Genomic DNA, 19,765 nt, shown 5'->3' with positions numbered 1-19,765 from the left:
TTCATTTCATTTTGTTTTGTTTATATTTAATTTAATTTAATTTAATTTCATTTCATTTATTTATTTTTTTATTTTATTTCATTTTATTTTATTTCATTGTTGTAGTTGCTGCTGTGTGGCTCAGTACATTAAATGAGATGAAGCAGGATGTTATCCAAATTTCGCGCATGCGGCGTAGGTGTATTTTCTAGCCGTTAAGCTACCAGCCAGCTAGACAGATGTAAGCTAGCACAGATATAAATTAGACAAAGAAACCTTGTGAAGAGACTGAGTGAAAAAGAGTTTAAAGTGACGGAGGGTGAAAGGAGCGACTGTGACACAAAGCTATATGCGTCATTCGATATATATGGAAGTATGAAATTGAAAGGTACGCCGTCACCATGTCTTTTTAAACTTTTTGTGAGCAGTCAGTGCAGAGATTAGCTTTGGCTAGCTGCTAGTTAGCCGCCGTTGTTTTCCCACCAGTATTTTGTACCAAAGCGTGTTAGCTTGGTTTGTTAGCATCCTGTCATAGGGATCAGTGAAGGGCCTTTGTTTTACACCGGCTAATGCGGGGTCTAAACAGCATATTACAAATTTACTTGAGGTATCCTTAGCTAGTTTGTGTTGCAACAATGAGTAACGTAACTATTGTAAGTAAGCCCAGCAATGTGTGGACAGATATTTTTATTAAATGTTTTGTGCTAACATAGCTGACCAGTGTTAGCTTCATTTGCGGTCTGGGGCTAAAGTGAAGTTATCATTAATCTTGCTAGTGAGAACATTTATGTTAGCTTGGGCTAGCTAAATACGTATTGCATATGAATTGACAGATTCGCGGAATGTAATTGTTCTTTAAGATTATTAATCTTGTGTAAGGTAACATAGCTAAAATTGTAAGACAGGGCTTGTCTGGTGAAGTTAAATCGTGAGGCAACATTGATGATGGTTTGGAAATTAGTGTTGACACTTCAGCTGATGTTACGCTAATATGGAGCTGTTGCTTTCTAGTGATTTCGATGTTTTATAGTAAGGGTAACGTTACTCACATCCGCTCACATCTTGAATAGCATATAGCTAGGCTAAAGTAAGACGTGACGCTATTTAAAGATGTGATCACTCAACTTTCAACTAATGGAAACTAACTAGATGCCCCTTCGGATAGCATCGTTTCTGTTGTGTATAAGGTGGGGTTGCACGACTCCAGCTAATGTGTTAGCCAAACAGAGTTCCAGGTTCATTTTGAATTAGCTAATTTGACAGACTGGTTTTTAGGCCGAACAGTCGGTTACATGCTAGGCTATAGCTAAGATAAAGCATTACAAAAAGCCAGTTAACATTCAACATGCTTAAGGCCTACACAACCAATGTCGACTATTAATTTGCTATATTAACGTTACCTGATGCCCTCAGTTTTTAATAACGTGGCGTTCTTGACTGGTTTGAAAGCTCTCATTTTCTAGCTGTGTCACTTTATTGTCACTTGGATAATTTCTGTCACTTGATAGATGTGACAGTTCTGGTTTATTGTGAGAACTATGGCTTTATTGCCAGATGCTTCTGTAACGTCTGTGGCTAACTTTAATTACTTTTAGATGGCTCCATCAGGTCTATTTTCTATGTCTTATGAATGTGTTTTTTTTCTTCCTAGAGTGGAACATGAAGATGGGGCCATGAAGGATCCTGTGATAACTTAGAAGCACTGCATCTTTGTACATTTCAACCATTCAAGAGGTGATGAGAAGGTTTCAGTTTTTTACAGATGTTGCATGATTCAGTTGCCATGTTTTTCATTTTAGCTAGAGGTGGTTCAGTTGCTGCAGTGTACTGCAAAACAAGTTGTTAACCTGGTCATTGCAAGCAAATGTGTACTTGCTATACTCAGTAGCTTCAGGTTCCTCCATCCCATGTGATTTACAAGCAAAGACACAAAATCTCCATATGTATACCATGCTTGCTTTGTCATAGGTGCACAGTGTCATAATTCAAATATATATTACCTCAAACAGAATCGTAAATAATTACAGATAGAATTTCAATGTAAACAAATGTAAAAGCTGGAAAGTGGCCCTGTGGATACACACACGGAACAAACAGTCATATTACATGTGATTTCGGTTTTGCTCTTAGAAGCCAGGGTCCTGTAATGTATATTGCTAGTCATATGGTGCCACACTTACACAGAAAGAAAGTGAACTCTGGGGAAGAGATATGGTGGAAGAGCAGTAAGGTGCCATCTCCTCTTGGCCTTCCTGTCATTTTGCCATGGACAATTTATTTGTGATCCTTGAATCAAGCCATGACATGTCAAGTCTTTTTAAAATATATGTGAAAAGTAAAGATACAACTGTCTCTATCATTCTCTGCCAGTTGCCCAAAAATGTTCAAAATTCTGGACCAAGTTTATACCTTTTTAAGAATAATTAGAAATACCTTACTCTCAGATGGCTTGATCAGAGGGATGACAGGGGTTTAGAGGCTTTGATATGAACTTCACTTTGTGCGAAAGATAAAATGAAATGTGCTGACACTCCATGAGGGGATGTGTCCCCTCAGTGTGAAGTGAGAAGGGAACATGAAAGTCTTGCAAATGTGATTCTGCTATAGCAAACATGTACCTGTGTGAATATAACAGTTTTTTATTAGGTATGGTATGTTGCTGGCTTAACAGTTGTGATGCTGAAGTTAGCTAAAATTGACAGGTTTCCACATGAAAAATGGTGGTTATATGACTAAAACAACATGTTGCATTTGCTTTAATCACCATTATCTGCACAAGCTTACTAGCCATAGCCAAGCCCGTAGCTGACTGCTCGGCTCTTAGGGGGTTACTGAACAGCACTGTTTAGTAACTGTCGAATTCACCTCACCAGTTAGTCAAAAGTGTGACATGAGAAGTTGATTTTCCACTATGTGTTTCTAGTTAAACTGTGTAGATAGCAGTCCATGTGTGACCCTCTGCCTGTGCTCATTAACAAAATTAATCAGATAGACTATACTCAAGTTATTAGAATATCTTTGCATATGATTACACAAGTGTAAACTAAATACAAAGTATAGGATCATCCCTTGAATATCACACTATAAACTCAAGTATACATTTAGCGGCACCACTGTGATTGACAGTAGTCCAGATTTGTGGCATATTTTCTGTCTTGTTTGCCACCATCACAGTGTTCTGTTACTTATTTTAAAGTCACTTGTTTGACAGTTTTATGTGCATGTTGGGTATGGAAGGTTACATGTATATTATCATTCTTTGTGTATGTAAAGAATATCTTATGATTACAAATGGGATTGTTAAAAGGAAAATAATTTATCGTAAACAGTATTTTAAATTACACATAGATAGGACTTTGGGTTTTTCCCCACTCGTGGTGGGACCCGTGTGTGGTTGGTCTGTATCTTTTCATTGAGCTAGCATCAATTTCAGAAAGGGTTTCACTCTGTCTAGTGTTGTTCATTTTTGATGGCAATTCAAAAGTTTTAAGTTGAACAGAATAGCCAGTTGTTTTGCATGATTTGTCTTCAACTCCCTTAGTGTGAGGTATTAAAGTTTTTAGAAGTTAAGGAATATTTCATTATCTTAAAGTTTATCTAAAAAACAATAGTCAAGTGCGCATTCTAGTGTTAAGGTTTTAGGCTACTTGCTATAATTGTTCTTTGTTTTCATACTGGCTGTGAAGAGACCCCTTCCAAGTGTGTTTTCAGTGCATGTTATGGAGACCAAATCTTCAATTTTGGTTCTATGTGAAAATATATTCCACAGTTTATATCAGCTGATATGAGGAGCGTTCTGAGAGAGACAAATCAAGTGTGTATGCTCCAAATTTAAAGTAACCTCAGTACAAAATTCCCTGTGTTTGTTCCTATAGCCCTTTTTACACAGAGATCACGCTTTAGGGCCACTGTGAAGTTCCTTTTCATGCTGTCTTTGCATTTTTACACAGAACCAAGCGACTACGGCACTGTGCTGCTCCAGTGTGTGATTTTAAATAGGATGTGGGCATTGCACCAAAAGTGGCAAGATGGGCATGATGTGTAACACAACAGCGTTGGCCTCTAGTATGACATATAACATGTGTCGTCAGTTAGCTGCTAGCTGCTATCGGCTACTTTTTTAATCTCCCGTTGTGGGTCACACGCATAAGATGTCATCAAAACATCACAGCCTTGCCACCCATGATCCTGTTCTGCCAGCTGCCACCTTTATCCGGATGTTGCTTCAGCGCTGTTAATACCTCCGTCCTCGGGTCAGAGACGAGAAAGCTCTGTCCCTCCATTCCGTGATCATACCTTTTTATACAGAATGGCAAGGCAGCATAATGGCGCAATACTCCCGCCTTGACCAGACAGTGTAAAAGGGGCTTTTCCACTGCAGCTCATCAAGTGCACATTGTGCACAAAGAGGGAATTTCAAACTAAAAAGGCTATAACTATAAACGAAGCCCACTTGATTTGTTAAACTCAAAATGCTAAGCCTGATATTAGCTTCAGATAAACTTTAGTATGTATTTTTGCACAGGACTGTTCATTTTGTCCTTGATCATTTAACGTGAAAGTACGTTAGGTGGGGATCTTTTAATAGCCAGTACAAACTAGAGAAGTGATTATAGCAAGCAAGACCTGTATAAATGTTTATTTGGGCACTTGACTGTTGTTTCAAGACAGACCTATCCTTAAATTTACATCTTCTCGCCTTCAAGGGTATGAAAGTTGTTTTCATCTACTGGATGTTGGTTTCTTGTTTGCTTTTTTAACAACCATAACTACCCAAACACACCCTTGTATGCAATATGTCAACGCTGTCATTTGATGAATTGTCTTGGTTGGTTAAGAATAACTTTGCTTAAGATGTGAGGATGGGCATTTATATGGCCACATGGCCAGGCACTATGAAATGATGGAAGCTGTGTCATTAGTCCTCTCCACATCTAAGTGGGCACTGGTTTTTACATAATCACACAGAACATACAGTTTAATATATCCACCTTATTTTCAAACAAGGAAGTAAATAGTGATCAACTTCCGTTTTTTTGTGCGTGACTTCCAGTCAGCCGCTTTCCCTCATGTTTTCCCTTACCGGAGCTAACGGTGCAAGCTATTTTTTTTTTAGTTTTCAGTTGTTTATGTTAGTTACTTAGTTAGTTAGTTAGTTAGTTAGTCTGTGTATTTTGTATAGATAACTGTGCCCACGTTTCCGTTATAACGGAAATTTGTTCCCTCTAAACGCGAATAAATCGCGCGTCAATCATAAACTATGAACCAAAAAAGCACAATCTATCCCGAGTGAGACAAACTGCTTGATCCCCGTCTCCAGTGTACCAGCAGAGAACCTGCAAAACTGAATCAGCGAAAAAACACACCGGGCTACACAGCCTCTCTACCTGAGCAGCTGAAGCTGCGGCTCGCACCCTCGACACACAGACACACAGACGGTGCTTCTGCATGCCAGCCACATGTGTGCGCAACTGTGAGAAATAAATATGTGAGATGTACGCTGCTTTTCTATCTTTTTTCCTCTTTTCTTTCTTTCTTTCTGTCAGCGACATACACTCCTAACACAGGACGGGTTGTTTTAATTGACCGAGTTGATCATTAATCCATAGTGATGTGCGGATCAGCTCTGATAGCACCTGAATCAGCATGTACGCATCAACCATCCAGCCGTTACAACATGATTGAGCTAGCAAAGCAGTTTTGTGTTGCTATGTGTGGTATTTATTCAGTTTGGGGAAATCACGATGTCTAGAAAGCATCAGTGGCTGCAGCTGACAGGGACAGCTAACGTTAACAGCAGCAGCAAAGCTAGCATCAGGATCATCATCTGTTAAAAGCCTCCCGTTGTCGGATATGACATGAAACTACTCCAGTTAGCTCAATCGTGTTGTAACTAAGACATCCGCTGGAGAAAATATTTTTTTCACGGGCCACTTTGTGAGTTTAGTGAGTTATTACAGACACGGCTAACAGCTAGCGGTTAGCCCAGCTAATCTACGATAACCATGTTATTAATTACACACAGAGAAAATACTAATGTTTGTTCAGTCATTGTGTTTATAGACTTTACAAACATCAGATTAGTCTAAATGGTGATATAGTGATGTGAAAATGTGATATATACATATATATAGCTAAACTCAGCAAGGTAAACAACAAGGCGATTCCCATTTACACAGTGGTAAGAGTGCTGGACTGGAAGTGTCGCACAAAAAACCGGAAGCTGGCTGCGTTCTGTTTTGTCTCCGTGTTTCCGTGAAAAATAAGGTGGATACCATGAATACGGTTGCAAAAATAATCACTGCACATACTAAAACCTGCAGTAGAACAAATTAACTTCCTATAACATACTTAAACTTATTTCCAATCTACCAATTTGATGTCAGGTGTTATTGAATTATAAGAATTCAGGACACCGTGAGAATACTGACTATTTTTGCATCACATTTTGTAGCAAATATAATATAGGAAGATTCAAAAATGTGAAGGATTTAACTACCTTGATCATTTTTTAAAAGCTTATTCTGACCGTTTAAATAGGGGTATTTGTTTCATATGCATAATTAATGCTGTTAATTGGTGCAAAAATAATTTTTCCTATTGTTTTCTTGGAATGATTAGTGCTTTAAGGACGAAAGTGAGTGGTACCCCGAAGCCAGTGATGTCACGGGTTCCCACCCCTCCTCCTCCTGGGGAGATGTCAAGTGGACCTGTGGCAGAGAGCTGGTGTTACACACAGGTATGGACATAACTAAACTCACTGAATCATCTTCTTTACATAAAAAGTTATAGAACTGATCCTGTTTTAGATAGCTTCATTTCATATCATTTCATTCCCAGCTTTTTATTTTCCTCTCTTTATGTTACAAGGCCTTCTTTGCAGCAGACAATTAGATTTTTTATAGTAAGAAAAGCTCAGGTGGTAATAGGGCAATATCTCAAAGGTACTGAGTATTGATACCCAGCTCTAGGTGTTTTTATTAACAGAAAAATGGCTCTGTTCCATCCAGCCCCAGCATGCACAGTACCAGGACCCTGAAGCTAAAGCAGCTAAATAGAGTTCAGCCATCATTCATTGTATTATTTACGCTTGTGATTTTCCTACTGTGACATGTCAAAATGCCTGCTGTCTCATATACTCTTATACTGTATTGGAATGACATAAGTTACTGTAATCTGCACAGCCCCTAAAAAAGACCGTCAGTCTTAACATTTTACTTCACAATGATTTGATTTGGGGTCAAACTGTCATGTCAGGCCATACAATTCTTTAAGTATTTTTGTACTGGATTTTAAAAAAATCCAAAAAGCTTTGTTATTATTATTATTAATAATAATGATAATAATAATAATAATAATAATACATTTTATTTGGAGGCGCCTTTCAAGTCACCCAAGGTCACCTTACAGAGCATATAAGATAAAAGATCCGTAAGACATCTTTAAAGCAGACAACATAAAAACAAGTGTAGTGCACAGTGTCCAGTTAGAGTGAATATGCCAGTTTGAACAGGTGGGTTTTGAGTTGGGATTTGAATGATGTGTTGTTCTGATGGTTCTGCATGTTTCTTTTGGTCCCAAGGTCAAAGTTGTGAAGTTTTCGTACATGTGGACCATAAACAACTTTAGTTTTTGCAGAGAAGAAATGGGGGAGGTGTTGAAGAGCTCAACCTTCTCTTCTGGCCCTAATGACAAGATGAAATGGTTAGTACTCAAGCTAAACCTCTCAGTGTAATCCATTTATTTTCAGGGTTTTTGTAGGATGTGAAAATTGTGAATAGTTTATGAATAACTGTAAAGTTTACAGTTAAAGTAAACTAGTACTAAACTTACTAGTAAGCAAGAGTTTTGAAAAATCACTTCCATGCTTACAAATATCATTAACTTATTGCATTTATTTATCTATCTGTCTAATTCTATCTCATCCAGTGTTATGTTGTCGTATTCCCTAAACACAAACATGAATATCACTGCATGTTTTATTTTACTGTGGGAACTCTTCACACAAGTGATAATTATACAGTCTCTCACAGCAAAAGAGAATCACCCCTCAAGGCTCGTCAGAGTCTTCTGTTTTGACAAATGTGATAAAAGCAGTTAAGACTGTCTTCCTTCTAGTTTGTCATGTAACTGATGTGCAATCTTATCTGTTTTCTTGCCAGGTGTCTGCGAGTCAATCCAAAGGGACTTGATGATGAAAGCAAAGATTATCTGTCATTGTATTTACTTCTTGTTAGTTGTCCAAAAAGTGAAGTCAGAGCAAAGTTCAAGTTTTCCTTGTTGAACGCTAAAAGAGAGGAGACAAAAGCGATGGGTGGGTACAGGCAATCAGAGCATCAACACATCTAATTATACTGTATATTTGGTGTTCTTTTTATACCTCTGCTTTATTCATTTCTTTGACTTTTAAACAAAACAAAGGCAATATTAAGACTCGTCATGATTTTGTTCTTGTTACAGAAAGCCAAAGAGCATATAGATTTGTCCAAGGCAAAGACTGGGGCTTCAAAAAATTTATAAGGAGAGATTTCCTCCTCGATGAAGCCAATGGACTCTTGCCAGATGACAAGCTAACCCTGTTCTGTGAGGTAATTATTTTGTTGCTTTCCTTTTATTCTTCAAATTAATGTCTTTTTGTTGATGGATGCTGTAATTTTGCAAAAATTGGAAATGACAAGGCAGAGTCACACTTTCCTCGCTTGTAGTTGAGATAATAGTGTAAAATGGTCCATGCAACTATACAAAAAAAAGTTGTCTTTTTTTTTTTCTTTGGACGGGTGAATGGGAGATTTGACCTGGTGACTCATTTGAGGGTTACAGGTTGGACGGGCACACATTCTCCTTCTCATCTGTTCTCCTCATCTGCCACACAGCATTCTCTCAATTCTTAGTCTCATTTTTTGATCTAAGGAATAAATCATACTATCCAGTAGATATAGAGCTGCAACAACTTATACTCTGTATAAGTAAACTGAATAATTGGGGTTGTGGACAAAACAAAACATTCAACAACATCATCTCGGTGCTTTGGAAACACTGATGAACATTTTCACCATTTTCTGACATTTTATAGACCGATAACTAATTGATTCATTGAGAAAATAACCGACAGATTAATCAACATTAAATGATACTTGTTAGTTACAGCTCTAGTTGGATGTATGTATATGAACTAGAAATCATCTCAAGGTTTGAGGTAAATTATTAGAAAACTAGCTGTACTCTCAATGATACAGGTTTACTTAATGAGTAATTGTATAGAAATTTTGGATGCCATTGTCATTAATTGGGAATTATTAAAACCTCATTAGGGTTATTCTTTTCATTAGCCCCCTTTCCACCGCAGGAACTTTTCTCATTTACCCAGTATTTTGAAAAACCTCCGCGTTTCCACCCAAATTACCCAGGTAAAAAACTTTCCCTCATCTCCAAACTTACCCTGAAAAAAGTACCTAGTAGGGGGGTAGGACTTTTCAGATTACCCGGAATTCTTGAGGGGTGGGGCTGTTTGCTGAAGAACGCTGATCGGTGGAACACACATGCAGCGTTCCGCACTTCTGTGTCACTGTGTCTGCAAACTTTATTTCATTTCTACAAGCTTTGTTTCTGTTTTGATTTAGGATGGGTGCCGAAACCTGGTACTGAATTAACCCCCGGGGCTATATTGTCAGAGACTGTAGTATTGATGAGTACTGACGGTATCAGTTCTTTTGTGTCGCGCTGATCCATTCCACACACACACACACATCCACACACACACCGACGCGACACAGTAACCGGTGAACAGCTGAACAGCCGCGGTGGAAACACAGTGAAGATAACTCAAAAATGACTCGAGTTGATGTCAGCTACACTCGTTACTGTAAGTGACATTAAACCTTAGCGAGTAAGAAGCCAATACTTTATCAATACATGTGTTCAGCAAGCATGAACATGTAAACATGTAGACAGTGATATTCAATATGCTCCATCAACAGTCTCTCATCCACTGTCACTAACGTTATGTCTTACACAAGGACAGCACGCTAGTTCGGCTGATAGCGAATTGTTACTAATAAGCTCTAATGTCAGCTGTCTGTATGTAGACTAACCTAGTTTGACACTTATCTTAAAATACTTTTTTTTTTCTTCTTTTTTTTTTTAAAGATATTATTTTGGGCATATTGGCCTTTAATTGATAGGACAGATAAGTGTGAAAGGGGGAGAGAGAGAGGGAGTGACATGCAGCAAAGGGCCACATGCTGGAGTCGAATCCGGGCCGCTGTGGCAACAGCCTTGTACATGGGGCGCCTGCTCTACCACTAAGCCACCGACACCCCAACTTAAAATACTTTTAAACTTTAAACTGGCTGAGACAAACAGCCCCAACCCTCTACACCAGCATATAACCAGCCAAGCTGGCGGAGCCAAATACAGGGCACACGCAGAATCACCTACGTCATCACGCTAATTTGAATACATTTTCCGGAACTTGAGGTGAGTTGGAAATGCAAACCACACAGATTACCAGGATTTTTTTTTTACCCAGGTAAACAAATTGCTGGCAATAAAAGTTCCTGGAAATGTTGGTGGAAAAGGGGCTAATGTAAATTGGCGTATTTTGATAGGTTTCTGTAGCCTCTTTTATCCTCATCATTGCATATTGGTATGACATTACTGAGCTGCTGTTGTGTTTACTGAGCTGTTTCAGCATTGATTCTTCGATCAAAGTGTCAAAAGCAAATCACGGTCAGATTGAAGCATTTACAATCTTAGTGTAACCTTAAGTGAATCAAGGCTAGAGTCTTTTAATTCTTGTTATGACCCGTTTACACCTGAGTCTAAGCTGCCATGCCATTTAACTACAAACATACTGTTGGCATTTGCTTCCAATGACATTAAGCTCTTAGGAAGTGAAATGCTTCCTCCATCTTAAATCATTTACAATGGTGCTTGTTTTCGAAATAATTGAATTCAGTGTGTCAAGAAGAATGAATGTCTCGTAAAATGTTCTTTCAAGGGACAAGTTAAATGAAGTGTCAGTGGATTTTGATGTAAATGCATTTGGCCAAATACTGCCAGGACCAGACAGTGTGCCAGACAGCAGTTACAGAGATTCAACAATTTCAGGGAAATTGCCACTTTGATAAACAAATTGCATTCAAATTAAAGACAAAATGCCTTTCCTCATCAATTAGGTGTTTCAGCGGAGTTAATTAATTTTCGTTTCAAGTGGTTGTGTTTTGCAAGCAAGAGTCCCTCCCTCTGCAGGTTCATCAGTCTTGAAAATATGCTTTAAAAAGAAGCAAATTAAAAACAAATTAGACTGTTCTCCAATGCAGTAAAACATATTTGCTGTTGGATTTGTTATAAAGTTTAGCCTTGATGAGACTGCTTCAGCATGGTTCTTCTCTATGTGATGTTTTTCATGTACAGGTAAGCGTTGTTCAGGACTCTGTTAACATTTCGGGCCAGTCTAACATGAACATGCTGAAGGTACCAGAGTGTCAGCTGTCTGATGACCTAGGGAACCTGTGGGAGTGTTCACGCTTCACAGACTGCAGCCTCTATGTGGGAGGGCAGGAGTTCAAAGCCCACAAATCCATCCTTGCAGGTAAGACCATCCCCGGCCCCAGCATTTTAGCAAGCAACAACCAGGAGAGGAGCCCCCAAAATGGCCCTGGCAAGACATGTCTATGCCTCTTCTTAATGGCCTCTCATGGAGAGCTATAAGCACCTCGAAAGGCTACAGAGGTTCTGTATTTTTGGCTTGATTTGTAGCGGCCTAGTTCTGCAGTGGGTGCTAATCCCCACTACCCCTGCTTGGCCCTGCTTGACCCAGATGACTGTAGGATGCAGGAGATTTAGAGGCTGGCTCTCCTCTCCAGCCTGTCTCCATTAGACATGGCAGCAGCTGCAGTGGTCAGGGGGAAATGCTGACAGAGTGGCAGCAATACGGATTTAGCAAGACTTTAAGACTGTCATACTTTGATACTGATGCTTAGTGCTTTATCGATTGGGTTGTTTTTTTGTAAGACAACTGTTTCCTATGCTGTTTAATCAAAGATCAAAAGATGATGTTGATGAATACAAACTATAAATTTGGTGTGCAAACATGCTTAATAAAATGTATAATATATATATACATGTCATCATATTAATGTGTTCAACTTATTTCTTTGACAGCGAGGTCACCGGTCTTTAATGCTATGTTTGAACATGAAATGGAGGAGAGTAAAAAGGTAAGAATAACTGGGTACAGGTGCTTCTTGTTATGAGTCATATTACTCTTTCCTCAAAATTGTATTTATTACAACTATAAGACAGTGCTGCATTTTGTATATGTACACTAAGTATTGCTTAAAATGCTTTGTCATGTTTGAAATTTACATTCATTCTGACTCAGTGGTAACAAGTCTTCTTTTATGTAATTTTTCTTAGTTGCCAAATTTAAATAAGTGGTACAAAAACCTCCTGTCTTCCCCCACAGAACCGTGTTGACATCAGTGACGTAGACCCAGACGTCTTTAAGGAAATGATGGGCTTCATCTATACAGGAAAAGCCCCGAACTTGGAGAAGATGGCAGACAATTTGCTGGCAGCTGCAGATAAAGTAAGTATCCAAGTAATTGAATCCTCTGCCAGTATGTTTTGAAAAAAATCCACCTTCCACTACTTTTTGATGGTAGAAGAAAAGCTTCCTGATGTTACCTGATAAATCTTGTGATTATTTGAGCTCTTGGCCCCGAAATTATCTTGGGATAGAACTCTATTTTTCTAAGTAGTAACTAGCTCTTTCTAAACACTGTTTAAGACTTGGACGGATCTACCAAAATAATTAAGATAATAATTTGAGTTTTTATTTAAAAAATCCTTTAACATTTATTCTATTTTTGGTAGTTTAAGATTTGTGTGTCACCACATGGTATGGTGTCAAATTAGTGATAACATCAGGTCAGTTTTACGCTGCATAGATTAGCCTAGTGGCGAGCAGAGTTTTCCTTTACTCAGAGCTTAACAAATTAAATACTTCTTCTCACTTGCAGCGTTGCGGCAAGAAGTTGGCAGAGTGAAATGCCGGGTCAGGCAATTACATTGTCTTCCCTGAGTGTTTTAACATATGACGTGTTTTGTCTGTTGACCCGTTTTCTCCGAAATCCAAAATATTTCCACATTGCTGAATTATTCATGAGTAAATAGCGTTATCCTTACTGTCTTGCTTGGCTGCTTGCCAGTATCTGCCTGGCACTGTTTGACTGTGACACAGAATTTCAAAATTAAGGCGCAATACTGGATTGTTGATCATTAAATTGGTATATCGATAGAGATAGATTGATCTTCACACCTCTAGTGGCCAAACAGTGTAATTACACCATCACATGATGGTCCAGTAGCCCAAAAAGACTTTTTCCCGTAGACTTGTACTGCAAAAGAGACGTCTGTGAATTAGTGTAATTAATTCTTCGAGTGTTGCAACCCGCAAAATAACTTTGCTATCGGGATTTTAACTATTTGGTCTGATGGCAACTGAAAAGTCTAGAAGAGGCACATGATTGAATCGTTTTATCCCCATTCAAGTTAACTGAGCACTAAACTGGAATTAGCCAACTTGGCTGGGGGAGGTCTCTAGTTCTCCTGCTCTGTGGTTCACACAGTGTGGAAGCAGTGCAGATCATCCAGGTAATTTTACATGTGGCAGTTGAACCATTTTGACTTCATGCACCACTGAGCAACTTTCATAGGGATGAACAGGGCCCTTACATATGGGCAAAATGGAGAATTCCAAGAGTAAAACTTATATTGCTGTTCAGTCTGTAGTTTGGATTTTCTTTTATGTGTTATGTTGCCAATGGATGTACACATATTGTTACCCTATTCTGCAGCTCATGTGAGGTTGCATTTCAGATCAGTGCAGCTTTATGTGTAAAGCAATACTTCTTGGAGGATGGTAAAAAGAAGCATCCTGTGATCTCTCCTAAATCCTTTCTAGACACTGACATTTTTTTTAAAAGTTAAGCAAAATTCTTACTTCCCCCTCCCAAAAAAAATCATCCCAATCATTGCTGAAGTAATTGGCTAATTCCTGTTTTGTCAGGGTTTTTTTTTTTTCCCCCTAATTGCAGTACATCTTGCAGGAACCTGCTGGTTGTACATTTTGGGTCATGGTCATTTTTTCCACATATCCCAATAGAGTAGTAATCCTTAAGTAATCCTTAAAATTTTTAGTAACTGATTGCAGCTGTAGCTTTTATGTGTATTCAGAGTAGCTGAGACAAAACCTCAAACCACGGTGATCCACTTTGCATCCAGGGTGTAACCAGTACTTTTTGTGTCCCCCTCTCTCCCCCCACCCCAGTACGCTCTGGAGCGTTTAAAGGTCATGTGTGAAGAGGCCTTGTGCAACAGCCTTTCAGTGGAGAATGTGGCCGACACCCTCATCCTAGCAGACTTGCACAGTGCCGAGCAGCTCAAAGCACAAGCCATAGATTTTATCAACAGGCAAGTATCGTGGAAAAAAAAAAAAAAACTCCAGTGATAAATTCCTGCTGCCATTTCTGTTTACCAGCCCTGAATGCTTACCTTTTTATCTCCTTGCCATAGGTGCAGTGTCCTGAGACAGCTGGGCTGTAAAGATGGAAAGAACTGGAATAGCAAGTATGTAATTAGCTGATATATGTGACACAAGATTAATAACACACTCTTATCTCTTCCCCCAACCAGATGCATTAGAATTCATTGTTTTAGCCCAGGCAGACAGTGCTATTTGCCTTTTCAGGTTGAAGCTTCGTATCTTTGTATCCAAGTTATTAATAGACTCATACCTGGATAAACCCTGGAAATGGAATATTTGTAGAATTTTAAAAAGAAGGGAGGTGGTCGCAGTGGGAAGTTTTTCTTTCAGATGATGTAGTGCATTGTCAGAGGACACCTTGAAATGTTGTTTTATTGTATTTAATGTGAAGACGTATCACTCCTAAATTATTTCAACCTATGCACAGAAAGCACTAATGGCCCTTTTCAAGTTTACCACGCAACCCACAAATCAAGTGCCCCTTATTTGCTTTGTCATTACGATCTCATTTATGTTTATTGATTTTTAATGTGCACACTCTCATGTCTGAGTGTTAACTTCATTTTGCCTGTGCTTACAGTCATGCTACAGACATAATGGAGACTGCAGGCTGGAAGTCAATGATCCAATCCCATCCTCACTTGGTAGCCGAGGCCTTCCGTGCCCTGGCTTCAGCACAGTGCCCACCCTTTGGTCTTCCCAGGAAGCGTCTAAAACAGTCCTGACTGCCTGACTGTGCCCCAGGACTTTACTGGAGGTGTGAAGCATGGGTTTACAAAGGAAGGACTAGCGAGGGTACCACTCTTTATTTCCACCAAAACTGAACACACTTGAATAAAGAAGAGTGGAGCTTTCTGGCCAGGGATTTTGGGGAGGCTGGCACGTGGACGACTGACAACAGTGGATTGGGTGAAAAAATTGGTAAAATTGGTGTTACGTGCTTGCTTTGCTGCCCCAACTGAATTCCGTTCAGCCCGGGTAGCAAGTCAAGCTGTCCGCTACTGTTTTTTTTTGTTTTGTTTTTTTTTTCCTGTAATTTTAAAAAATGGCCTTAATATATCTGCCATTGCTCTGGAGCTGCTCCAGAGTACTTTGTCTATTTTACTCTGTGCCTGCCTTGTCACAAAGACCAGGCCTCCTCCAGGTTGCACTAGTTCCCATGAATAGTCATTTTGATATGGAGTTCTATAGGAACGTAACAAAGGTTTAACTAAATGGGAAATATTATATATTTGTAATGTTTAGCCCGTTTTGTGACTAGACATTAAAAAGCATGAACACTTTCAGTGCAAGGTCAGTTCTTTACACTTTTTAAAAGATGTGTATGCCCCATATTGATGGCACCATTTCTATGTAAATGACAGTTGAACCATCTTCAGAAGACCAGTGTACAAGAAAGTCTGTTCTATTGCATATTTGTGGGGAAAAATTGTAATCTGCCATTATGAGAACACAGTGTCAATCCTTATAATACATGTAAGACAGAAACGTGTCTATACTTTGGCCCTAATATAGTAAGACATTGGAAGTATTTACTCAGTCTCCCATTTGAATGACATATTCCAGATCATACGTCTGTGAACTGTTATAGATTAAATTTTGAAAATTTCTGTCCTTTAGTATTGCCAACTTGCAAATATTATATATTCTCAATATATTGTGGTTAACTAAAAGTGGAGAGACTAATGCATGGTCATGTTATTGTCAAAGAAAGTGTCCAAGTACCAATTTTGTTTTTAACCATTTATTTTCTGCAATTATCTGACATCTTTGTGCAGAATTAAATGAATTGAGTATGTGCAAAGAAATTTCCTCTAACATGCTTGGATATTTGTAGGATGCTGAGCATCACTTCTACTGGCAATGTTATTCTGTGTTTGAATGGGGGGGTTGTCATGTTTATTCAGTCCGTCTCGTATGTAGTGTGGTGTGACCGACACTTCAGAGGATTTTGTAAATTAAGAGTAGCATCGTTTTTACATGATATTACTCATCATTCAGTCATGTTGAGATGTTGAAACTTGTTTGGAAGCAAAAAAGATGAAGTTGTTGTCTGCAAGAATGCCTGCATTAACCCATTAAACCATTTTCCAGCAGTCTGAAGACACCCAGGTTATTTTTTGTTGTTTAAATCGGCGTGATGAGAGATGTAAGTTTAAGGAAGGGTGATCGTTATCCATATCGTTTCTTTTTAATGATCATGTTAATGGATGTGTGTGTCAGGCTGAGGTGATTCCTTTTTTCTGTCTCTCCACTGGTTTTCTTTTAAACACAAGATTACCAAACAACACCGTGATAATCAAAAGGAAATGTGCTTAAACTGGATTAGCGTAGTAGCATGTTTAATGTTGAACCTTTTACAGCACATGAAAGACATTTTTTTTCCCTCGCTTTATGTGCGAGCGCTCGGCACAAGCTCTAATTAAAGTGAACACAAGCCGCTCTTTCCTGCTGGAACAGAGACGTCTTCATCAGCAGCTTGCTGATCCTCGTCCGCCCCTCTCAGCACAGATCCTAGAAAAAGACCTGATACCATCTATGCTTTAGGACGCCTCTCCAACCTTTTATCTTCCTCTTTCGCTTTCCTCCACTAACTGTTACGCTTGAAAGAGAAGATGCCTGCAGTGGCGTCGTCACAATTGAAAATGTGTTCTGTCATTTGGATCGTAGGAAATGAGATTGTTAAACAGGCAGTGGACATTGACACTGGGCCAGAACTTTAGATGCTTCAATTTAAATATAGGCTTGGTGAAACTGGTCAATTATTATATGAAAATACCCTTGTTTCACTTTGTTATTGGAGTCTAAATAACAAAGTAAGGCTGCAGTAGAGTGTTCTGACATGCGCAACAGACCCCATCACAAAGATGTGGCAGACTAAAGAAACACTGTCATTAATCTGTGGTGCTCAGTGCTTCCCAGGAGGTATTTTGTGATACTCGCAAAGACGCTTCCTTTAAAATTTCAGTGCTTTCCTTAGTCTCACCCACTTAAATATGTTGTTTCCTTTGCTACCCAAAATCTATTTTGATGAGTGCGGTTAAGGGTCAGGAAATTGTCAAATCCAGCTGTGTAGTTCATGTGCATGTAATCTGTTGCTGGAGGAAGCATTTATGAACTGTGGGCTTTTGCAGAAAGAGTTCATTAACATCTTGAAATGCAACATGTTTTGTTGCTGTGTTACTCTGTGGCCTGTCAGCAGGAGGAGGAGAATATAAGCACTTTTGCCTTTCCAATTAATTTCCTTTTACAGTTGTGGACTGTCAATCCAGAGAGTTGCAAAACAGCAGCAAAACCTGATGTTCACCTCTGACGATTAGGTCAGTTGTCACCCTGCTGCACTGCCTCTTGACTTAGTGTTATTGGTGTGAATACCAGGGGCAGAGTGGGAGTGGGGGCGGGGGGTAGGGGTTGGCTTCTGGGGCTAGCCCCTAATGTTTTTTCAAAAGCCACAAATATCTGCTATTCCCTGTAGAAACGCACTGTAATTGAGTAAATGTTAATCTATCGGCCTAATATTTAATTCAGGGTATTGAAGACCACATTTACTTTGCATTGTTCAGGATCCTTGTTATTGCATTAACAGCAACCCAGATTATTTTGGCATGGATTTATTAGTAAAATAAGTATTCATTCTGTGAATTCTACTCCAGCATAGTATAACAAACATAGGTTAATGCCAAATTCCTACCCTGTGTAACCTTAATATGAGTCTCTGAATATTTGTTGTTATAGTTTCAGAATGTCATCGGAGAACAGTTAGATATAGCATAAATGTGAGCTCCACGGGATTATTTTTTTCCTTGTCAACTATCATGTTTTCCCTAGATGATGTAACAATTTTTAGGCATTCTTTTATCTGCAATGGCTTGGCAAATAGTGCATAAAGCTGCTGTCAGTGAGAAAAAATATCCCTGGGGAAGCATGCCACTGCCCCCAAGGTTTGGGCTGGCTCCACCCCTGTTGAACACAACTGAAAAAATTCCTCGAGATAACTGCCAGTCTTCCTTTTAGTGAATGATTAAAAATAGAAATCAGTTTGTTAATTATTGATGTTAATTGTCAGACCACTGTTTAACATTGGCAAATAGCTAATCAATTTTATTATTTGAGTGTCTTACTCACTGGACACCATGAAATGTACGTTAACATTCTTCTTAGTTTTCCAAGGATTTGGATGTGTGCAGCAGGAAAGGCTGGTGTGACTTGATGCCTAAGGAGTGGGTGCCTCACCCTGATCAGATAAGAGTAATGGAAGCGATGAAAAGACCCCTGTCCCTGATGGCCACAGCAAAATGGATGTGCTCCCTGAGGTGTACCTCTGGTATCATCCACGCCTGTGGACACAGATTTATTGCCCATTAAAAAGCTACACTGAAATGCACCTCTTAAAATGGTGTGTTTATCCTGTTGAAAAGTCCTTGTAGGAATGAAACGAGACAACTGTGAGCACCGACAGACAGGAGCTGACTCAGTGTGACAGTATGCTGTGAGCCAAGTTCAAATCAGGTTTAATGCCATAAAAACCTAAATTGATCTTTTACAATTCCATTTTAACAAAATGAACCCCTTATGAAATAAAATATTCCAAAATCAACATTTGTACTTACAATATACACACAGCTGTGCTCTTTTTTTCCTAATTTACAGGAAAAACTGTTCAAACAAGATTAAGCAAGCAGGAAATCAAAAAGAAATGTACAATCTGCAAGGATTACAAAAATGAAAATCAAAGCAATCTATAACTATAAGCAATAAATATGACATCTATCTACATGATATCGCTTAACCAACACTAAAATGAATAGTATACTTATTGATATATTTCTCTGGAAAAATTAGAAGAAATTGACATTGTTTACTCTGAAGCCATAAGTAAACACGTTTAGTTTTAGAGTTACACATTAATACACAGCATTTGCACAAAGGAGTAGAACTAAAACATCAACATAGATCAACTTGGATTTAGTAATTTCCCTATCGTACACCTCTCCTCATGTGTATCGTGACAGGATCATTTACAGCTGATGGGGAAAGACATGAGATACAGCAAATAAAGGAACATTGACAGAAATAATTGCCATGTGATTAGTCGATGGCACATGCCCTAGTCTAAAAACCCTGGATATACGCAATCAACGCAATTTATGACATTTCATGTGCTGATGTTTTTTTTTAACCGAACCTTTTAAAGCTGTTTAAGTGATTGCTGAGTCAAAGCACATTTCACCATTT

At 38.8% G+C, this 19,765-nt stretch overlaps 1 protein-coding gene across 2 annotated transcripts; it reads left to right on the top strand.

Annotated features, from left to right (window-relative positions):
- The first annotated feature begins 201 nt into the window (after positions 1-201).
- On the top strand, positions 202-16,629 carry spopla (speckle type BTB/POZ protein like a). 2 transcript variants are annotated; one of them, XM_033618358.2, is made up of 12 exons: positions 202-367; positions 1,631-1,713; positions 6,601-6,718; positions 7,562-7,683; positions 8,142-8,293; positions 8,440-8,567; positions 11,395-11,572; positions 12,145-12,200; positions 12,449-12,571; positions 14,315-14,457; positions 14,560-14,613; positions 15,111-16,629. In XM_033618358.2, exons 3-12 carry the CDS (start codon positions 6,641-6,643, stop codon positions 15,253-15,255), a joined length of 1,179 nt encoding a protein of 392 aa, XP_033474249.1. In that variant the 5' UTR covers positions 202-367; positions 1,631-1,713; positions 6,601-6,640; the 3' UTR covers positions 15,256-16,629. The 2 variants fall into 2 exon arrangements, with proteins under 2 accessions (XP_033474249.1, XP_033474248.1); XM_033618357.2 differs by lacking the exon at positions 202-367 and adding an exon at positions 1,148-1,166.
- Positions 16,630-19,765: the final 3,136 nt, after the last annotated feature.

This window comes from Epinephelus lanceolatus, chromosome 14 (assembly GCF_041903045.1).
Source record: "Epinephelus lanceolatus isolate andai-2023 chromosome 14, ASM4190304v1, whole genome shotgun sequence".
NCBI lineage: Eukaryota > Metazoa > Chordata > Actinopteri > Perciformes > Serranidae > Epinephelus > Epinephelus lanceolatus.
The sequence above is the reverse complement of the archived record's forward strand: the minus strand, read 5'-3'. Positions and strand labels throughout refer to the sequence as shown.